The following is a 19,778-nucleotide window of genomic DNA, read 5'->3' on the forward strand; positions in this document are numbered from 1 at the left end:
CCGGCCATTTTTTGCACATCTGACCACTGTCACTTTAAACATTAATAACTCTGGAATGCTTTTAGTTATCATTCTGATTCAGAGATTGTTTTTTCGTGACATATTCTACTTTAACATAGTGGTAACATTTTGTGGTATCTTGCATCCTTTCTTGGTGAAAAATCCCAAAATTTGATGAAAAATTTGAAAATGTTGCATTTTTCTAACTTTGAAGCTCTCTGCTTGTAAGGAAAATGGATATTCCAAATAATTTTTTTTTATTCACATATACAATATGTCCACTTTATGTTTGCATCGTAAAATTTACTTGTTTTTACTTTTGGAAGACACCAGAGGGCTTCAATGTTCAGCAGCAATTTTCCAATTTTTCACAAGATTTCGAAACTCACAATTTTTCAGGGACCAGTTCAGGTTTGAAGTGGATTTGAAGGGTCTTCATATTAGAAATACACAAATGACCCCATTATAAAAACTGCACCCCTCAAAGTATTCAAAATGACATTCAGTCAGCGTTTTAACCCTTTAAGTGTTTCACAGGAATGGCAGCAAAGTGAAGGAGAAAATTCACAATCTCCATTTTTTACACTCGCATGTTCTTGTAGACCCAATTTTTGAATTTTTACAATGAGTGAAAGGAGAAAATTTATACTTCATATTTGTAGCCCAATTTCTCTTGAGTAAGCACATACCTCATATGTCTATGTAAAGTGTTCGGTGGGCGCAGTAGAGGGCTCAGAAGCGAAGGAGCGACATGGGGATTTTGGAGAGTATGTTTTTCTGAAATGGTTTTTGGGGGGAAGCCCCTATGGTGCCAGAACAGCAAAAAAAAAAAAAAACACGGCATACCATTTTGGAAACTAGACCCCTTGAGGTACGTAACAAGGAATAAAGTGAGCCTTAATACCCCATAGGTGTTTCACGACTTTTGAATATGTAAAAAAATAAAATTTCCCTAAAATGTGTGTTTCCCCCCAAATTTCACATTTTTGCAAGGGTTAATAGCAAAAAATACCCCCCAAAAATTGTAACCCCCCATCTCTTCTGAGTATGAAGGTACACCATAAGTTGACCTGAAGTGTACTACGGGCGAACTACAATGCTCAGAAGAGAAGGAGTCATATTTGGCTTTTTGAGAGCACATTTTGCTCTGGGGCATGTCGCATTTAGGAAGCCCCTATGGTGCCAGGACAGCAAAAAAAACACATTGCATACCATTTTAGAAACTAGACCCCTTGAGGAACGTAACAAGAAATAAAATGAGCCTTAATACCCCACAGGGGTTTCACGACTTTTGCATACGTAAAAAAAAAAAAATTCACTAAAAGGTGTGTTTCCCCCCCCAAATTTCACATTTTTGCAAGGGTTAATAGCAGAAAATACCCCCCAAAATTTGTAACCCCATCTCTTCTGAGTATGGAGGTACCCCATAAGTTGACCTGAAGTACACTACGCGCGAACTACAATGCTCAGAAGAGAAGGAGTCATATTTGGCTTTTTGAGAGCAAATTTTGCTCGGGGGGCATGTCGCATTTAGGCAGCCCATATGGTGCCAGGACAGCAAAATAACCCCCAAATGGCATACCATTTTGGAAACTAGACCCCTTGAGGAACATAACAATGGGTACAGTGAGCATTTACCCCCCACTGGTGTCTGTCAGATCTTTGGAACAGTGGGCTGAAAACATTTTTAATTTGCACAGCCCACTGTTCCAAAGATCTGTCACCTGTCGGGTGTAAATTCTCACTGCACCCCTCATTACATTCCGTGAGGGGTGTAGTTTCCGAAATGGGGTCACATGTGTTTTTTTTTGCGTTTGTCAAAACCGCTGTAACAATCAGCCACCCCTGTGCAAATCACCTCAAATGTACATGGCGCATTCTCCCTTCTGGGCCTTGTTGTGCGCCCCCAGAGCATTTTACGCCCACATATGCGGTATCTTCGCAGTCGGGAGAAATTGCATTACAAATTTTGGGGGGCTTTTTTCTCCTTTACCTCTTGTCAAAATGAAAAGTATAGGGCAACACCAGCATGTTAGTGTAAAAAATTTATTTTTTTACACTAACATGCTGGTGTAGACCCCAACTTCACCTTTTCATAAGTGGTGAAAGGAGAAAAAGACCCCCAAAATTTGTTAGGCAATTTCTCCCGAGTACGGCGATACCCCATATGTGACCCTAAACTGTTGCCTTGAAATACGACAGGGCTCCGAAGTGAGAGCGCCATGCGCATTTGAGGCCTGATTTAGGGATTTGCATAGGGGTGGACATAGGGGTATTCTACGCCAGTGATTCCCAAACAGGGTGCCTCCAGCTGTTGCAATACTCCCAGCATGCTTGGACAGTCAACGGCTGTCCGGCAATACTGGGAGTTGTTGTTTTGCAACAGCTGGAGGCTCCGTTTTGGAAAGAGTGGCGTGCCAGACGTTTTTCATTTTTATTGGGGGGGGGGGGGGGCTGTGTAGGGTAATGTGTATATGTAGTGTTTTTTACTTTTTATTTTATGTTAGTGTACTGTAGTGTTTTTAGGGTACAGATGCGCGTTCTGTGCCCATGGCAGAGGTCACAGAATCGAAAATCAGATACTCCTCTGGCGCTCGCAGGATCCGTCCAGGTGGTCAATAAGGTGAAAGACTACAGGTGTGGTAAAGAGTTCAGTCTTTATTGCTTCATAAAGGACAACGCGTTTCGAGGGGTCGCCCCTCTTCCTCAGGTCACAGATTTTCGATTCTGTGACCTCTGCCATGGGCACAGAACGCGCATCCTGACAAAACCACCTCGACTATCTCGAGAAACTGAAGGATACAGGCTGCCGCGGATCGCATCATTTCGATACCAAGCACACAACGGTGGGGGTGGGAAGTTGCTCACCAGCGCGACACAACAAGGTGAGCAACTTCCCACCCCCATTTTCTCTTGTCCCCACGAGGTAACGGCACAGGGTGCGCTGGTCTTTTGTTCCCTTTTTCTCCTCTCTTTCTAAAGTTTTTAGGGTACAGTCACACGGGCAGGGGGGTTACAGCGAGTTTCCCGCTGTGAGTTTGAGCTGCCACGCAAAATTTGCTGCATCGCAAACTTGCAGCCTGATACTCACTGTAAGCCCCCTGCCCATGTGAATGTACCCTGTACATTCACAGGGGGGGGGACCTCCAGCTGTTGCAAAACTACAACTCCCAGCATGCACAGTTTATCAGTGCATGCTGGTAGTTATAGTTTTGCAACAGCTGGAGGCACACGGGTTGGGACACACTGAGTTAGGAAACAGACAATGTTTCCCAACCAGTGTGCCTCCAGTTGTTGCAAAACCACAACTTCCAAACATTCTCAGGCATGCTGGGAGTAGTAGTTCGGCAACATCTGGAGGACTACAGTTTGCAGACCACTAATACGGTGGTTTCCAATCTGTGCCCTTCCAGATGTTGCAAAACTACAACTCCCAGTATGCCAAAACTGTCCAGGCATGCTGGGAGTTGTAGTTCTGCAACATCTGAAGGTCCAGATGTTACAGAACTACAACTCCCAGCATGCCTGGACAGTAAGGGCATGCTGAGGATGTGTAGTTTTGCAAGATTTGGAAGGGCAAAGTGGTCCCAAAACTGTGGACCTCCAGAAGTTGCAAAACTGCAACTCCCAGCATGCCCAGACGCCATGGTCTGTCTGAGCATGCTGGGAGTTGTAGTATACAGGGTCCCAAAACAGCAATGCATGTCGCTTTCCACCTCGCTGCTATACTTTAGCATGGTCCTGGCTTTCTATGACAGCCGGGATCATGCAAAATTACCGGGCGGTCGGGTCCCAGAGACCCGATCAGCCCGGTATCGCCGCAAATCGCAAGGGCGATTTCCCTACATGGCCCCCCTCGGCGTTTGCCCTGGATGTCTGCTGAAGCATTTCAGCAGGCATCCGCTTCAGATCTCTGCCCAGCACGCGGCAGGGACCGGAAAACGCCAGGACGTACTGGGACGTCCTGGGTCCTTAAAGCCCAGGGTGTGGGGACTTCCCTGTACGTCCTGGGTCCTTAAGAGGTTAAAGTAAAAAAAAATTTCCTGAGTAAAAATACGCTGAACAGTGGCCTTATCGTTGCAAAGGGCCTAAATAAAAGCAAATAGCGTACCCTATACTACCTTTTTTTCTGTCTCTGTGCTAAATTAAGTGTTATACTACACGTTATATACCTGCCGGTGTATTAAAGAAAATAAAAGGTTTTCCTGCGAAAAAATACGCTTAACAGTGCACTCATCATTGCAAAGGGCATACATACAACCAAGAAGTGTACTATTTAGTACCTGTATTTCTGTCTCGGTGCTAAATTCAGTGCTATTCCACACATTAGTATACACTGGCTGGTGTATACAACAAAAAAATAGTTTTTTTCTGCGTATAAATACGCTTAACAGTGCGCTCATCATTGCAAAGGGCATACATACAACAAAGGAGTGTACTATTTAGTAACTGTTATTCTGTCTAGGGCCTATATACTTTGAAAAGACAGCCGTAAGTAATTGCCTGCTGCTGTTCTATACCCTCATAAACGCATTAAGTATGTCAGGCAGGGAAGTGCCACGACGTGCACAGAGAAGGGGCAGAGGCCTACATACGTCAGGCAGAGTTGGCAGCAGACTTGGGGCGAGTGGCAGCAGGAGTCGCAGGAATAGGCCTGAGCTCCCGTTAACACCCTACGGTCGTGTCGTCGACCCATCTCTCCTCGTCAATTGGTTTGCACACTCATCCCCATCATCACAAGCGACATCTGACAACCCCAGTCAAGAGTCGGTGGGTTCCTCAGACACAACCCTCAGTTGGCATGGCCCGGGAGCAGTCCCTGTAATCCCATTGCCTTTGTCCTATGCTGTTCCCTCTCCCAAAGAAGTATCTCATGCTTTGGGTTCAGCTCCACGATTTAGCGAGAACGATGTAATAGAGGACAGTCAGCATCTAATGGACAGCCAAGAATGTGAGGAGACATGCGTCCCTTGCTCCGCAAGGCGGCTAAGTAGTGATGCGTAGAGTGACGTGGGAGGCGATGTTTCAATTGCTCTGGGTCCTGAGGCAGACACTGTTGTGGAACACGAGGAGGACATCAGTGACGTGCACATATCTTTTGATGATGATGATGATGACGATGAAGCCGATCGCAATTGGGAGCCGGGTGCAGAAGCCGGGGCTTCATCATCATCAGGAGAAGAGATTTGCTCTTTGTCTATGAGGCAGCAAGGCGGTAGCACGGTTGGCAATCAGCGTGGTGGTGGCAGTAGTGGAAATTCAGGAGCCAAACGTGCCAGGGGGAGACCACCTGCTTCGCGGCAAGCTACCATTCAGGGAGGTAGTGGAACAGGGGTTCCTGGAGACGGCGCCAATAGCAGTGAAATAGTGCGAACTACGGGTGGGAAAATCAGCTACTCTGCGGTGTGGTTGTTCTTCATAAAGAATCCGGAGGACCTTAGCGTAGTCACATGTGAGCAGAAAGTGAAGCGTGGCCAGGGTCCCAATCTCGGCACCACGGCCCTGCGTCAACACATGATTCGCCACCATAAAGCGGCCTGGGATAACCGTGGCTCCGAGGTAGTGGTCCAGCCTGCCGCATCACCCAGTGGCCATCCTCTCCCTCTGTCATCCAGCCAAGGCTCCACCACCTCAGCCGAAGGGAGCATTGTGTCAAACCATCCTTCTTGCGCTCTTGCTTCCTCCGCTCGTAGTCAGCCATTCCGCCAACAATTGATCGGCGAAGCCATGTCCAAGAGACAACAGTATGCGCCCACTCATCCAACGGCGCAGAAGTTGAATGTGCTCCTGTCCAAGTTGCTGGTGTTGCAGTCCCTCCCTTTCCAACTGGTGGACTCTGCAGCTTTCAGGGAATTGATGGCTTGTGCCGAGCCGAGGTGGAGAGTCCCAAGCCGTCATTTCTTTGCAAAGAAGGCAGTACCAGCCATAAGTTTGTACAAAAGAAGGTGAGCCAGTCCTTGAGCCTGTCGGTGTGTTCAAAAGTGCACGGCAGCGCCGACGTGTGGAGCTGTAACTACGGGCAGGGATAATACATGTCTTTTACGGCCCACTGGGTAAATGTTGTTCCTGCACATCCACAGCAGCAACTTGGACAGGTCACACCGCTTCCTCCTCCACGCTCTCGCTCCCAGGCTGTTGGTCCTTTTACAGTGTGTGCCTCCTCCTCCCCCGTGTCCTCGGCCTCCACTGCACATCAAAATCTCGGTGGCCCTTCATCATACCACGTGTGTAGGGCACAGCGGTGTCAAGCCGTCCTTCACATGGTTTGCCTTGGCGAACGGAGTCACACAGGGGAGGAACTGCTGAAGTTCATTAGGGAAGATATCCGAGTATGGCTTACTCCGCGAAATCTGGAAATGGGAACAATGGTGACCGACAATGGGAAGAACATTGTGGCCGCGCTGCGACAAGGAAGTGTGAACCATTCGCCCTGCATGGCACACCTGTTGAATCTGGTTGTCAAGAAGTTCATCAAGTCTTCACCCCATTTGCAAGACGTCCTGACAATGGCAAGGAAACTGTGCATGCACTTCAGCCACTCGTACACCGCCAAGCACACTTTGCTTGAGCTGCAGCATCAGAACGGTATCCCACAACATAATCTCATTTGTGACGTTGCCACACGTTGGAATTCCACCCTCCATATGTTGGACAGACTATACGAACAAAGAAAAGCCATCACGGATTTTTTGATGATACAAGCAGATAGGAGTACTCCCCTGTGTAACTTCAATGTGAACGAGTGGCAGCTCATACGTGACACCTGCCGTTTGCTGAGGCCCTTTGAGACAGCCACATTTTTTGTTAGTCGCTCGAATTACGCCATGAACGACGTAATTCCACTCCTACGTTTACTCCAAAAAATTATTGAAAACATGGCTGGTCACGGCAATGGAGATGTTGCGCCTACATCAGAAGGCTACATGAGTCCTGTGGGGGATGAACTGGAGGAGGATGATGAGGGGCAGAGCAGAGCACAGTTTACGATGGATGAGATGGCCAGTGTTTCTGGTCATTGGACAGGAGGGGAGGAGCAGCCAGAGGAGCTGGAGGGTTATTACGAGGGAGGCGAGACAGAGGACCCAGACACACCGTGGCAGTATGCAGTGGAGATGGAGGCAGGTAGTCCCAGTGAGTCACTGTCACAAATGGCACGATGCATGCTGAGTTGCTTGCGTAGTGACCCCCGAATTGTCAAAATTCGTCAGCGCAATGACTTCTGGATCTCCACCTTATTAGACCCTCGCTACCGGCCCAGAATGGGGGCCTTTTTTACACCCACTGAGAGGGAGGACAAACTGACCTACTTCAAGTAGCTTCTACGTAGTCGGCCACATGGTCCATCCACTCGCAGGTCTGACTCGGGGCGTCCTCTGCGCTCACCTTTCACTGCCACGGCTGCTGAGGAGGGGAGGGGTGGCAGGAGCAGTACCGGCTCAATCAGCAGCAGCCGGAGTCTAGAGTCGCTGATGAGTAGCTTCCTTCAGCCGCATAGTGAAGCTACTCATCAGCAGCAGGTGGACATGGAGCAGGACCTGAACCAGCAGGTGATGGCTTACCTCGAAATGACCCTGCCAACAACCGTCAGCCAAACTAGATTTATGGCCGCAACTAGCAGAGTTTGCCCTGGAAAAGCTGTCCTGCCCGGCCAGTAGTGTGCCATCAGAGCGGGTGTTTAGTGCGGCCGGGGCCATAGTCACCCCAAGGCGAACTCGTTTGTCCACTTAAAATGTGGAGAGACTGACGTTTGTCAAGATGAATCAGGGATGGATCAGCCAGGATTTCCAGCCACCAATGACAGATGGGTCTGAGTAGATTGACCATGCTCCTACAACATAATTTTCTCTATTGTGGTTGGTTATGTAACTCTCTGGGGAAGACCTGGGTATTGTACGGCCCGCTTGACACATACGGCCCTTTGATTGGCTCTGACCGGCCCGCGCTGATTGGGGGACAAATATGCTGCCTAATCTGGGGGACATCTATGCTGCCTAATCTGGGGGACAAGTATGCTTCTTATCTGGGGGACATCTATGCTGCCTAATCTGGGTGACATCTATGCTGCCTACTCTGGGGGACAACTATGCTCCTAATATGGGGAAAATTGAAGCTTCTGGCTTTGGGCCTATAATTTTTTGAAGTTTAGCAGTAGCTAAATACATGCTTAATGTAAAAATTGATCTTTAAATGTAAGGGGTTATGAAAACCTCTTGGGTACTGCAAATGCATGCTGCAGACTCATTTTGTGTCTTTCAGGAACTACTTGCTTCCCTGGTGCCTCTGGCCTTGGGCCTTAAATTTTTGGATGTTTAGCAGTAGCTAAATACATGCTTAATGCAAATTTCAACAATGATCGTTAAATTCTCAGCGCTCTGCCAGGGCCTTCTCCTACCCCGCCTGGGTCGGACCTCACTAACCAACTCACTAACTAATCCAATCGCTTATAGCGACGGGCGGTGTGTACAAAGGGCAGGGACTTAATAAATGCCAGCATATGACCCTCACTTACAGGCAATTCCTCGTTTTAAAATTAAATAATTGCAATCACAGATCCCTATCATGAACTGGTTTCTGCGTGCAACACGCACCCGTCCTTGAAAGATAGAGAGACGCTAATCCGTTCAGTGGAGCGCTAGTGCGGCCCAGGATATCTGAGGCCATAACACACCTGTTATTGCTCGATCTCGCAATTGATCGGGCATGGTAAGGGGTTATTAAAGCCTCTTGGGTACTGCTGAGGCCTACTCCTGACTGCTCCTGGTGCAATGTATGGGGTAATTAAACACTCTTGGGTAGTGTTATTGTTAAATTTACTGGTAATTTTATCAGTAATAAAATGTAATTTTGCAGAATGCTAACCGTTACACAACGGAACGCTTGTTGCGTGTGATTTTTTTATGAAAAAAAGAATAGATGGAGAGGGATTAACTCTGCTTTATCATTTTTGGTGAATAGAATCCTTTTGCCATCTGATTTTTTTGGAGACAGATACACTTACACACATGTAATAATTTTTTTAACCAAATTTCAAACATTGTGTGGTTTATTACTTTTGAGAAGAATGTGGTCCACCATCCTGCATTATCTGAACTGCTGTATATGTGCTTGTTTTTTTAAAAAAAAAAGGTATTTTGTCCGACAATTTCGATAAAATTTTGCGTTTTTTTGGGGTGGATTGTGAAGCCCGAGTGACGGGTGTGTAGTGTGTACTTGTGCATCAGTCAACTCCAGTCTGTGTCCGTTAGGCAATATATGGGTTACTGATGCAGCAGAGGTGGGGCCTTGGTCTTGGAATTTAAAAAAAATTGAACATATTGGGGGAGATTTATCAAAGGATTTAGACTGGTTTTTCCTGTCTAAATTTGTCGCACAGAAAGTCGCAGTCTAAATATGTGCGACTTTTCTGCGACTTTTGCTGTAGAGGATTTTTAGTCCATGATGCATGCAAGTCTATTTTAGACGAAAATGCATTGGAAAATGCATTGGTGCTGAATTTATCAAGTGCGACTTTTGTGCGACAAGTCGCATCTGCCCAAAATACGCTGAAATGTCAGACCATGTTGGAGCAGGTCTAAATGCAGTTTAAGCTGTAGACCCTGAAGTCTGAGCACAGAATTTATCAAGGGCTGTGAGACCTTTGATAAATTAGGAGCAAAATAGACAGGAGACTACCACATACGCTCGTCTATAAACATACCCAGAATAGACTAGATTAGTAAATTTCCCCCATTGTGTGGTTTATTATATTATAGAAGAATCTCTTTGGGTGGTCCACCGTCCTGCATTATAGAATCTTCTGAACTGCTGCATATGCGCTTGTTTTAACAAAAAGGTATTTTGTAAGACAATTTCGAAAAAAAATTGCGTGTTTTTGGGGTAGATCGTGAAGCCCGGGTGACGGGTGTGTAGTGTGTACTCATGCATCAGTCAACTCCAGTCTGTGTCTATTAGGAAATATATGGGTTACTGATGCAGCAAAGGTGGGGCCTTGGTCTTGGAATTTCAATGATTTAAAAAAATTTAACATATTGTGTGGTTTATTATATTATAGAAGAATGTCTTAGGGTGGTCCACCGTCCTGCATTATAGAGTCTTCTGAACTGCTGTATATGCGCTTGTTTTAACAAAAAGGTATTTTGTCAGACAATTTCAAAAAAATTTGCCTTTTTTCTTGGTTGATTGTGAAGCCCGGGTGTGTACTCGTGCATCAGCCAACTCCAGGCTGTGTCTTTCAGGCAATCTATGGGTTACTGATGCAGCTGAGGTGGGGCCTTTGTCTAGGAATTTCAAATTTTTTTTTTTATTCAACAATTGTGTGGTTCATTATTTTTGAGAAGAAAGTCTTTGGGTGGTCCACCGTCCTGCCTTATAGTCTTCTGAAATGTTGGATATGCGCTTGTGCTTACACAAAGTTGTAAATTAAAAAAAAAAATTATACAATTTTGTTGATTTTGGGGCGGATTGTGAAGCCCTGTGTGTACTGGTGCATCAGCCAACTCCATGCTTTGTCCTTCAGGCAATAAATGGGTTCCTGATACCGCAGAGGTAGGGCCTGGGTCTGGGAATGTAACATTTTTGGATTGCGAGTGCTACAAAAAAAGATGGACACACCCTAATCCGTTCAGTGGAGCGCGCCTGCGGCCCCGGACATCTGAGGGCATAACACATTTGTTATTGCTCGATTTCAGGAGAAGGGGGTTCATCATCGGGAGAAGAGAGTTGCAGGTGGCCCTTGAGTCAGCAAGGCGGTAGCACGGTTGGCAGTCAGCGTGGTGTGGCAGTAGTGGAAATTCTGGAGCCAAACGTTCCCGGGGGAGACCACCTGCTTTGCGGCAGCTTACCTTTCCGGGAGTTAGCGGGTTACCATCACCGGTCGATGAAAGATAGAGACACGCTAATCCATTCAGTGGAGCGCGCCTGCGGCCCCGGAAATCAGAGGGCATAACACACCTGGTATTGCTCGATCTCACAATTGATCGTGCAAAGGTAGGGGGTTATTAAAGCCTCTTGGGTACTGCTGAGGCCTACTCTTGACTGCTCCTGGTGCAATGTATGGGGTAATTAAACACTCTTGGGTAATGTTTTTTTTTTTAATTTACTGATAATTTTATCAGTAATAAAATTGAATTTTCCAGAATGCTAATCGTTACACAACGGAACGCTTGTTGCGTGTGATTTTTTAATGAAAATAAAAAATAAAAAAAAATACGGTCGGGGATAAACTCTGCTTCATCATTTTGGGCGAAAAAAGTCCTTTGGTGATCTGATCTTTTGGAGACAGATGCGCTTACACACATATTGAATTAGTTTTTGTAAAAATATTTCAAACATTGTGTGGTTTATTATTTTTGAGAAGAATGTCTTTGGGTGGTCCACCGTCCTGCATTATAGAGTCTTGTGAACTGTTGGATATGTGCTTGTTCTTACACAAAGGTATTTCTTTGAAAAATTTCTAAAATGTTGATGTTTTTTGGAGGGGATTGTGAAGCCCGGGTGTGTACTGGTGCATCAGCCAACTCCAGGCTGTGTCCTTCAGGCAATATATGGGTTCCTGATGCCGCAGAGGTGGGGCCTGGGTCTTGAAATTTCAAATTTTTGGATAGCGGGTGCTACCAATGAGAAATCTTTGACAAAAATTTCATATATTGTGTTGGTTTTTTTGGGGGGGATTGTGAAGCCCTGGTGTGTACTCTTGCATCAGCCAACTCCAGGCTTTGTCATGCAGGCAATATATGGGTTACTGATGCCACAGGGGTGGGGCCTGGTTCTGGAAATTTCAAATTTTTGGATAGCGGGTGCTACCAATGAGAAATCTTTGACAAAAATGTCTCATTGTGTTGATTTTGGAGGGGGGATTGTGAAGCCCTGGTGTGTACTGGTGCATCAGCCAACTCCAGTCTGTGTCCTACAGGCAATATGTGGGTTACTGATGCCGCAGAGGTGGGGCCTGGGTCTGGAAATTTCAAATTTTTGGATAGCGGGTGCTACCAATGAGAAATCTATGTAAAAAATGTCATATATTGTGTTGTTTTTTTTTTTTTTTGGGGGGGGGGGGGGATTGTGAAGCCCTGGTGTGTAGTGTACTAGTGCATCAGCCAACTCCACGCTGTGCCATTCAGCCACTAAATGGTCTCCTCTTGCCACACTATGTCCACGCTATGTCATTCAGTCACTATATGGTCTCCTGACACTGATGCCACCACCAGGCTCTGTCATTGTGCTGCTGTGCGGCAGTGATTCTAAGAGTGATGCCGGTAATCTGCATGCTATTCTGAATAACAGTATTATTTCACTACCCCAGCGCACTCCATATGCGTTTTAGGACACAGCAAAGTGTTCTATACCCCTATAGAGGCTGTATGTAGGCTAGAAATAGCCTTTTTTAACATTGATTCGCCACAAATAAATTCGGATCGAAACTATTCGGGAAAATTCGTCGAATCGGATGAATCGAATTTTTGAAAAGTTCGTTCATCTCTAATCAGCACCATGGGTTCTTCTAAGCAGTTGTCTAGAAATCTGAAACTGAAAATAGTTGACGCTCGCAAAGCTGGAGAAGGCTATAAGAAGATAGCAAAACATTTTCAGATGTCAATATCCTCTGTTCGGAATGTAATTAAAGGAGTACTCCGCCCCTGGACGTCTTATACCCCTATCCAAAGGATTGAAAAACTCTTGGCTGGCTACAAAAATAGCCGGCCAAGATATTAAAGGGGTACTCCGGTGAATACCTTTTTTCTTTTAAATCAACTGGTGGCAGAAAGTTAAACATATTTGTAAATTACTTCTATTAAAAAAATCTTAATCCTTCCTGTACTTATTAGCTGCTGAATACTACGGAGGAAATTATTTTCTTTTTGGAATGCTCTCTGATGACATCACGAGCACAGTTCTCTCTGCTGACGTTATTATAATAATAATAACACTTTATTTATTGTTGTCAGTGGGATTTGAACCCAAGTCCCCAGTACTGCAATGCAGCAGTGCTAACCACTGAGCCACCATGCTGCCCTTAGCATACATCTGCTATGCATGGTTGCTAAAATGGACAGAGATGTCAGCACAGAGCACTGTGCTCGTGATGTCATCAGTGTTCCAAAAAGAAAGGAATTTCCTCTGTAGCATTCAGCAGCTAATAAGTACTGGAAGGGTTAAGATTTTTTAATAGAAGTAATTTACAAATATGTTTAACTTTCTGCCACCGGTTTATTTAAAAGAAAATTTTTTTTCACCGGAGTACCCCTTTAACTCTGCAAGGTGCCCAAACTTTTGCAGACACAATTTTTTTGTTTTCTGTTATTTTGAAAGTGTAAATGATGGAAATAGAATCTAACTTTTGTTGACATATTATAAGAATGTCTAATCTGTAATTTGATGCCTTTTGAAGATTTTTCCCTCTTTCCTTGACTTCTTTATGCACATTAATGCAAATCTTTACCTGGGGTGCCCAAACTTTTGATCCCCACTGTATATATATCATCTATCATCTATCTCAAAACACAATATTTGGCCCCGATTTATCAAACCATGTGAGAGAAAAAGTGGAGAGATTTTCCCACAGCAACCAATCACAGCACAGCTTTCACTTTACCAGAGCTCATTAGCTGAACTCTGATTGGTTGCTGTGGGAAAATCTCTCCACTTTTCTCACACAAAGTTTGATAAATCTGGGCCAGTATGTGTGTATGTGTTTATACATGCCAAAATGGCTGGAAATATTTTAACAAAATTTGCTACTCATGTTACTTATATGTCAACAAAAAATATAACGCTGGGTACCACTGGACGGGAACATTCAGTGGCCTTATAGTTGCCAACTGTCCTGTTTTTTTGCAGACAATTTAAAGGGGTACTACAGCCCTAATACATCTTATCCCCTATCCAAAGGATAGGGGATAAGATGTCTGATCGCTTGGAACCCCCGCAATCTGTCATTCAGCACCCACCTTTGCAAGCTCTCCGCAGCGCTGGAGGCTCCCAGTATGCAGCGTGACGACTACGGGGCCGGAGTATCGTGACGTAGTACCCCTTTAATTGTCCTGGCAAAGGGGGGACAGTTGTGCACAACAGTTTAAGTGCCCTTCAGCAGCACTGCAAATAACTATAAGCGTGTCCTTATGATGCGCTTATTGCTAAATACAGTGGCACTCAGCTGACAGCTGTGACTGGTTAAAGAGCCCCTGGTTAGGTATCTGTCCTTTCCCTTCATCAAATATAGTTTGCAGGTAATAGATTACTGCAAACTGTGTTTTCTTTATTGTAGATTTTTTTCATGCATTTCATGTTAAACAGTACTAATTTATTTAACTCTAGGACAACCCATTAAATGGCTCCATTTCTGGTGGACTAAGATAGTGGAAGGTTTAAATAACTAGTAAATAGAATTTTACAGACTTCTGCAAAATGTGCTGCATTGCTACATTTCAGTCCCTGCACTGATTATAGGGAAACTATGTTATGTAAATAGATGCTCTGTTATTTTTTTTATAAAAAAATTTTTTGCAACACATTTTGGTCCGATTCTAGGACCTTGCTGATTAAAGGTGTACTCTGCCCCTAGATCTCTTATCCCCTATCCAAAGGATAGGTGATAAGATGTCAGATCGCCACGGTCCCGCTGCTGAGGACCCCCGTGATTTGGATAGGGGATAAGATGTCTAGGGGCGGAGTACCCCTTTAATGGCCTGGAGCAGGACAAACACATAGCAGTCTTGAAATAAAAGTTTGGAAATCTTCACCAATAATTACAGAAAGGTGTATCCTGGTGTTGTCCTCATACCTTACTATGGTACAGATTTATTTCAACATTAGTAATTGGTGATCACAGAGATGTACAAAAGATCATTACTTACCTTCTTAACAGTTAATTCATTCTCTTCATCCTCTCCTTCTGTCACATATCCATCTTTCTCCTGGACCTCAGCCATTTCTTTCATTCTGTTAATACTGATTTTGGCTGATGATGCATTTTGGTAAGTAGCACAGGTACTAGGACTTATAGTTTCACACAAAGGTGTAGAAGAGATTGGCTGGAATTCATCATACCTTTAGAAGAAATATAATTATAATAAACTTAAAAAATACTCAAAATATTTTGTCTGTAGTGCTTCTTTAAAGTTAACCTGTAACATTGATTAAGCCCTCTAATCTTCTAGCATCATGTCACAGAGCAGGAGGTTCTGAGCAGAATAATATATTGGGGAGCATGTATTAAACGGGTATTCCAGGATTTTTTTTTATTTGACTATGCTACAGGGGCTGTAAAGTTAGTATAGTTCATAATATAGTGTCTGTACCTGTGTGTGACGGTTTTCTCACAATGCTTCTGTGATTTTCACGCCAATATTTATTTTTAACAGCATACAAAATGACTGTTGTCTCAGATTTTTCCCAGGTTGCAATGCGTCTGAGACCTGACTCACTAGTAAGCTGACGACAGGGAGCCTGCCTGCTTCAATGGAGTGATCGCTTGGTGGGAGAGAGCTCAATCTACAACTAATGCAACAGCTGTAGGCACCCTGATTGAAAAGAACAGGTCTTTTGAATGGATGCAGCTCATGTATTTTTCAATGGGTGGGGTGGCTGATGTGTGGGAGGGAGGGAAATGGAATTATGGTATTTGTAGGCAAAAGAAGAAAACTCAAACAGGAAATACCAGTTCACAAAAAGCTAGCCACAGTGTTATGGTAATCTCACAAAAGTTTTGCTCAAATCTTGTGTTTGCACAAAAGTGCTATTTTTGCCAAGCTGTGCCATGGGATTTGGCATAGAGAGGGTGTTTTTTTTGTTAAAGATGACATGGCTAGATTACAAAGACTGATACACTAGCAGTTTAAGAAGTACCTGGATTTATCAAGAGGTGTGGGATCCTCATACGATTCTCTCATATACTCAAAAATGTAATTCCTTCCATAGTGTTGCAGGAAATAATTCAGTATAACTTGTACTATGTAAATTTAAATTTCTGTTCATTCTGGGTTTAGGAGTCCAAAAGGTGGTCCTTATCGGTGATTGACGTCTTTCTTTGTAAAGATGAAGAGATGTCAATCACTGGTTGAGTCCTTCCACTGGACTCCTAAGCCCAGAATGAGCAATCTCCTTAGCTTCTATACAGAATTTTCATGGAGACAGGTTCCCTCTAATCCCTTAACATTCAGAGTAGTACATTTGTGGTCCAGCAGTCTAAAATTCTGAAATAGTATAGCAATGTTAGTTATTTTATTTATTGGTGTCCATTTTGTTTGACCAGTAAAAAGACATATGCCAATGTTGTCACATCATATTAATTATCAATTATACAAGATTTAACAATTGGCAATGAGGATGGGAACACTATAGAGAGTTCATTTTGGATAAAATAAATACTTAATTCTAGTTACTATACCGCTCAGATCAAACAATACTACAACTATAAAATGGCTACCATTGGTCATATAGAGCAGTGAACGACTTCAGCAGTGATCAGGAATACAACGGCGCTGTGTAGGTCTTTAGACACGGGAGACACCAGGTGAAGTGTAAAAACTTTACTAGAGAACCATGCAACGCATTTCACTGTGCATACACAGCTTATTCAGGCATGTCAGGTAGGGAAACCCTCCCAGTCTTATACCGGAGGAATTTAACCCTTTCCATTCAGATGCAATATCTCAATACAACAAATACAGTATAAAATAAGGACTGTTGGAGAGGCTCTTGTCAGGCTAGCAAACTATAGACCCGAGCTGCCCAAATTACACCAAAATGGGTAGAAATACAGAATAAAAACCTGAAAAATACATACATTTGCAACTAAATGTACAAGCCATAAAGAATATGGTATACATATAGATAACAAATTTATAAAAATGTATAAATACATATATATGTATTTACCTCCATACACTTGCATAAAAGAAAAGGGAAGAAGAAAGGGAAGAACACAACATAGATGGATATATTAATGCGGACACTACTTGTATAGCTACCCTAGGATGGAACATCAAATTAGCATACATTTTCAATGGTTTCATTTAGACCACAGGGAGTTAACGTGGTCAACTTATGGATCCAAAAGTATTCACGATTAATTAAACATTGGAATCTGTTTGGAAGCTCCTCAGAAACGGACTCCAGTACAACTTAAGTAAGTGATTCCAGATTTTTTTGGTGTACATTAGTAAAATGCCTCAACAAACTGTGAAGCAAAAATCCGTGCACAATTTCAAACTCGTTTGATAGAGAAAAGGAGAGCTGTAGCCAATACATATAGGTTAAAAGCATCTGCAGTGAGAAATTCACTGAACATCTTTAGTAGATATTTGGTATACCTCAAAACAGATTTTTGACTGAAACTATTAATAAGAAGGTTCATAAATACCATTGTGATAAAAATGTTTATACATGTGGCCAAATTCATAAATGGCCTAAGCACAATGCATACAACAATAATAATAATACAGGGTGGGCCATTTATATGGATACACCTTAATAAAATGGGAATGGTTGATGATATTTACTTCCTGTTTGTGGCACATTGGTGTATGTGAGGGGGGGGGAGCTTTTCAAGATAGGTGGCTACCATGGCGGACATTTTGAATCCAACTTTTGTTTTTTCAATAGGATGAGGGTCATGTGACACATCAAACTTATTGGGAATTTCACAAGAAAAACAATGATGTGCTTAGTTTTAATGTACTGTTATTCTTTCATGAGTTATTTACAAGTTTCTGACCACTTATAAAATGTGTACAATGTGCTGCCCATTGTGTTGGATTGTCAATGCAACCCTCTTCTCCCACTCTTCACACACTGATAGCAACACTGAAGGAGAAATGCCAGCACAGCCTTCCAGTATCCGTAGTTTCAGGTGCTGCACATCTTGTATCTTCACAGCATAGACAATTGCCTTCAGATGACCCCAAAGATAAAAGTCTAAGGGGTGAAATAGGGAGACCTTGGGGCCATTCAACTGGCCCATGACGACCAATCCACTTTCCAGGAAACTTCATCTAGGAATGCCCGGACCTGACACCCATAATGTGGTGGTGCACCATCTTGCTGGAAAAACTCAGGGAACGTGCCAGCTTCAGTGCATAAAGAGAGAAACACATCATCGTGTGGCAATTTCGCATATCCAGTGGCCTTGAGGTTTCCATTGATGAAAAATGGACCCACTATCTTTGTACCCCATACGCCACACCATACCATCAATTTTTGTGTTCCAACAGTCTTGGAGGGATCTATCCAATGTGGGTTAGTGTCAGACCAATAGTGGTGGTTTTGTTTAACTTCAGCATTCACATAAAAGTTTGCCTCATCACTGAATAAAATCTTCTGCATAAACTGAGGGTCCTGTTCCAATTTTTGTTTTGTCCATTCTGCAAATTCAGTGCGCCGATCTGGGTCATCCTCGTTGAGATGCTGCAGTAGCTGGAGTTTGTAAGAGTGCCATTTGTGAGTGTCTAATTTCTGCCAAAGGGATGTTCAACTAATGCCACTCTCCAGTGATATGCATTGAGTGCTACGCTGTGGGCTCTTGCTGAATGAAGCTAGGACAGCCACTGATGTTTCTTCATTAGTGACAGATTTCATGCGTCCACATTTTGGCAAATCCAACTCTGAACCAGTTTCACGAAACTTAGCAAGCAGTTTGCTAACTGTAGCATGGGAGATGGGTGGTGTCATAGGGTGTCTTGCATTGAAATCTGCTGCAATGACCCGGTTACTGCATTCACCAGACATCAACACAATTTCTATCCTCTTATCACGTGTTAACCTCGATGACATGTCAATGGCTGTAAACAAAGAGAAACTTGTAAATAACTCATGAAAGAATAAAGTTACATTAAAACCAAGCAAATTATTGATTTTCTTGTGAAATTCCCAATAACTTTGATGTGTCACATGACCCTCTTCCTATTGAAAAAACAAAAGTTGGATTCCGAATGGCCAACTTCTAAATGGCCGCCATGGTCACCACCCATCTTGAAAAGTTTCCCCCCTCACATATACTAATGTGCCACAAACAGGAAGTTAATATCACCAACCATTCCCATTTTATTAAGGTGTATTCATATAAATGGCCCACCCTGTATATGCTGTCATGAAGGGGGAGGCAGGGAGCTAGTGAGTCCTATCTGTCCCTAAAACTGCTGACCCTTCCTATTGCCCATTGCCCATGCGGCAGATGGGGAACTGCGAAGACAGTCCCTATACTGCGCTAAAGAGAATGGGCATTAAGTCAAACAAAACAAAAGGAACAGTACAAGTCAGGAACATAACAGGAATGCTACAAAGCAACAAACAGATACAAGGCAGGTTATAGCAAACTAAAACAGGACAGGATAACAAAAGCACAATTCACACGAGACAAAAAGTCACCCCACTCCATGAAAGGAGTGGACAGCAATAATAACTCCAAATTGACTCCTTGCTAGTGGCACACTCAACAGTGGGAAATAGATACCAGCCAAGTAGGAAACATATATAAAAGTACATGAAACACAGGCACAGACTCCAACATACTCCTAAATAGATGGATTAGCACAAAGCTCAGAACAGAATTCTATCCTAGAAGATCCAGGGTCCAACAAGGCCAAACATGACTAATACAAAGGCATAATGAAAACACAGACTACTATTCACAAAACTCAGGCAAAACAGAATACAAACTGAACACGGGTCTAAACAAGATACACTAAATACATGTATATGCAATTGAATATGCAATACAAGAATACTAAAATCCGACAAGGTACAAAACAAAGCAGGATAAAATCTAGATATCAATAACAGAG

The 19,778-nt window shown here is 43.5% G+C and overlaps 1 protein-coding gene across 5 annotated transcripts in view; it reads right to left on the reverse strand.

The window, feature by feature from the left end:
* LOC130290765 (protein Shroom4-like) overlaps positions 1 to 19,778 on the reverse strand; it is a 739,734-nt gene that overhangs the window by 190,215 nt on the left and 529,741 nt on the right. For all 5 annotated transcript variants that reach the window (XM_056538830.1, XM_056538829.1, XM_056538826.1 and 2 more), the window contains one exon: positions 14,853 to 15,045. In XM_056538830.1, the coding sequence (XP_056394805.1) occupies positions 14,853 to 15,045 (193 nt within the window). The remainder of the gene's footprint in view (positions 1 to 14,852; positions 15,046 to 19,778) is intronic.

This window comes from Hyla sarda, chromosome 9 (assembly GCF_029499605.1).
Source record: "Hyla sarda isolate aHylSar1 chromosome 9, aHylSar1.hap1, whole genome shotgun sequence".
Classification (NCBI taxonomy): domain Eukaryota; kingdom Metazoa; phylum Chordata; class Amphibia; order Anura; family Hylidae; genus Hyla; species Hyla sarda.